Genomic DNA, 3,304 nt, shown 5'->3' with positions numbered 1-3,304 from the left:
AGGATGTCACTGTGGCTCTGAGTGACCACATCAGTGCCAGCCCCGTGGTGGCATTGCATGTGGGGATGTCCCTTGGCTCTTGCACCAGCTTGGCCCAAGACGGAGGCCCTCCAGGGCCGGGGATGCAGATCAGTGCTTGTTCTCTGTGTTCCTCCGTCGCGTGGCACGGTGGCCTCTGACTGCCGCAGGGCGGTAGGTGGCAGAGGCAGGAGGGCGATGGCAGCCATGCCTCTGTCCTGCGCGACCATCTCGTCACTGCTTTGCCTCTCCATGCCCAGGCTCTCATCCCATGCCATAGCCAACCCCGCGCCATCTCCAAGACTTGGACCAGGCTCTCATCGTCTTTCTTGTCCATGCTGCCGCTCCCGTCCCAGCGGAGCCGTGGCACTCCTGGACCCTGCTGCGTGCCTGGGGGAGGTGAGAGCGGTGGGAAGGAGCGTGCTCCCCACCGAGCTCTGCGGTGATTCAGGTCCCAGACCACACGCTGCTCTGCACAGAAATAGATTTTTCACTGTTCCTGATGCTAAAACGGAAAGCAGTAGGTTACAGACCCAGGGCCCTCTGGTTCTCCTGGCATGGACAAATTGTTTTTCTAGTGCTCATTTATTCATCCTACATTTCAGAAGTAACCCCATAGAAAATTAACCCAGTAGGGCCTCTCGGCGCCTAAGGAAGAGTTTTACAAATAATGCAAACCCGGAGAATGTGGACAAGGGGCGAGAACTCGCTGCATCCCAGCCAGACGTAGCACGAGGCACCTCTCCAGCAGCACGGTGTTGAAAGAGCGACAGAGCTGGTGTAACCGCCTCTCCTTTACAAGCAGCCATGGAGGCTGTTGTCAGTTGAAGGCTGTTTCATTAGCCCCGTCCGGAGCTGTTCTGTGCATACGGTATCGATCCGTAAGCGCTGGCATTAGCAAGCATGCCATGTAGCAGAGTTTGTGTAATGTGGATCAATACTCATTAGGTGCAGAGGGCACAGAGCTCTGCAAGCAGCAGCAGCCTGTTTGGTAGCAGAGTTTCTTCCAGAAGGACACCAGTGAACTCCGGCTGACCTTCGGAAAGCCCTGGCCAAGTTGTGTTTGCAGATCTTTCCTCCACCCACCCCTATTGTCCTCTGAAAGTTTCTCTCAAGATGCAAAATCCTCAGAAGGCGTCTCCAACCCATAATCTGCACGTTTGACTTGTGTGTTTACAGCGGCAGCTGCAAACCATGGTGAAACTGCTTGCTTGTAGCTGGTGGTGTTAAATGCCGGTTGAGAACAAAGGGTTCCCCTTTGGTGGCCATTTCAGTAGAAGTCCATGAACCTCCCTTCTGCTCCCTCTGTGAGTTCATCTGCTGACCCGACTTCCAGACTGTCCCAGCACAGGTCAGATGTCCTGCTGTACTTCTTCGGAGAAGGAAGAAAGGGGCAGAAGGACTCGTGCAGAGTGGGCTGAGCTCTGTTCACGGACATCCTTTCCCCGTGGCCTTCACCCGCTGCAATGACCCCGGGTGGCCACTGCTCTGAGCAGCCACCACCGGTCAGCGCCCGAGCTGGAGATGCAAGAAAAAGCCAAAAGCCCCAAGCTGGGGGAGGATTTATAGCAAGTGATGTTCCTGAATCCATACTGAAACTTCTGATTTAAAATTCTGGAAATAGAAGACCAGACTGGCAGATGGCAGAGGAAAGCCCCCAGCCCCAGTGAGGGGATGAAACCAGTCCCCAGTCCTTCTGAGTGCAGAGCCTCCCGCTCTGCTGCTGGCCCCGACGGGGTTTCTCTGCTGACCAGAGGTTTGAATGAAGGAGCATGTCCCCAACATTTCTGACTTGTTAGCTTGAATTCCCTTGACCAAGTCATCCAGATCCCGTGCGTTCATCCAAGGAACTGTTCACTGCAGTTTATAATGAGCCAGGATGGAGGGGAACTAGCTGGAGATTCACCTCCTCAACCTTGTAATGTGGTTGGAAAATATTTAGGCAATGCCAGTGGCAGTCCCTGCCCAGGCTGGGACCGAAAAGCAGCAGCCGTGGCTCCAGCTCACTGACAGCGGGCCAGCACTGCTCCCTGAGCTCCCGCAGCCCCACAAACAAACCCAGAGATGAGCTGCTGAGATGTCGAGCGTTTAGACCTCTCCAGCATCGTAGGTGTAGTCTCAGCCAAAAAAGAAACCTTTATTCTCCAAGAAGGCACCTGTGTGACCAAAAGCAGCGTTTCAGTTTGCAGATCTGGTTCTCCACAGCATCTCCACAGCAAGCACAAAGACAGCTCAGGAAAAGAGGCTGAAGAGTCGAGTGGGAATCTCAGGTCACGTCCTCCTGGGGCGACGGGACCGGCTCAGAAACCTGGGCGATGCTGCAGCGCCCTGTTGTACGTCTGTTCCGTGGGGATGGCCCAGGGAAGAACTGGGCTTGTCAAAGGCTGTTTGACCCAAAATAACGTGAGGGGCAGGACAGGAGGTGTTCCTGCCCCCCAGCCCCGACCGCTCTGGTGCCTCTGACTTGGTCGTTGCTGTTTGAGCAGCGTGGGAGAGGGCTTGCTTGGAAGGAATTCTCTCTCGCCAGCTTCATGACCATTTCTGTTGCAGGTTTTTCTTTTGTCATGGTTGTATGTTTCATTGTAGGCCCCTTCTCCTGTGAACCCCAATGCCCTGGACCGCACTGCTGCTTGGCTTTTGAATATGAACATGCAGTTTTTAGAAGATGAAAGCATTGACCCAGATTCCAAGCACAGGGATAAGCTCAGGAATAAGGACGAGCTCAGCCAAGCAGAAAAGGTAAAACCTGATTGGATTGAAACAAGTTGCTAAATAGAGAGAGGATTTCCTTGAATGTCGCTCATCTGAGCACCCTGGGGACAAGGTGGGCTGTGTGGCACGTCCCTGCCCAGGAGAGAGGGGTGGCAGGATGCTCTGTGCCCTGAGCAGCCTCACAGGGCACTTCTGGGGAAGGTTTGGGAGGTTTTCACACCCTCAGTGACTTGAATTACCCTCTGATGAAAGCAAGTAAGAAAAACAGGAGCCAGGAATCAAGTGCTGGCGCTGCTCTGCCACAAACTCTGAAACCAGCCAGTGCCTCTTATTTCCCCCATTGCCACTCTCCCCAGCTGCAGGAGAAGAAATCTTAAGAAGTGAGTTAAGCACAGCTAGCAAAGAGATGAGAGGCACAGGCAGCTGGTGCCTCCCAACAGGGACATAGATCAAGAAGCAGCTTCCATGTCAAAAGGCTGTAAACAGCCCTAGAAATTGAGTCCAGATTCTGGTGTCAGGTCAGCACTGGGACCTGGGGTATGGGAACTGGGCTGGCGCAGGAGGGGTGCTGCTC

At 54.2% G+C, this 3,304-nt stretch overlaps 1 protein-coding gene across 1 annotated transcript in view; it reads left to right on the top strand.

Moving 5' to 3' along the window:
- DAB2IP (DAB2 interacting protein) overlaps positions 1–3,304 on the top strand; it is a 9,319-nt gene that overhangs the window by 266 nt on the left and 5,749 nt on the right. The window contains exon 2 of the mRNA XM_010077001.1: positions 2,605–2,757. Within this exon, the coding sequence (XP_010075303.1) occupies positions 2,605–2,757 (153 nt within the window). The remainder of the gene's footprint in view (positions 1–2,604; positions 2,758–3,304) is intronic.

The sequence above is a fragment of the Pterocles gutturalis genome, unplaced genomic scaffold, assembly GCF_000699245.1.
Source record: "Pterocles gutturalis isolate BGI_N339 unplaced genomic scaffold, ASM69924v1 scaffold14818, whole genome shotgun sequence".
Classification (NCBI taxonomy): Eukaryota; Metazoa; Chordata; class Aves; order Pterocliformes; family Pteroclidae; genus Pterocles; species Pterocles gutturalis.
Note: the sequence above shows the minus strand (reverse complement) of the source record. Positions and strands in the feature narration are given on the sequence as shown.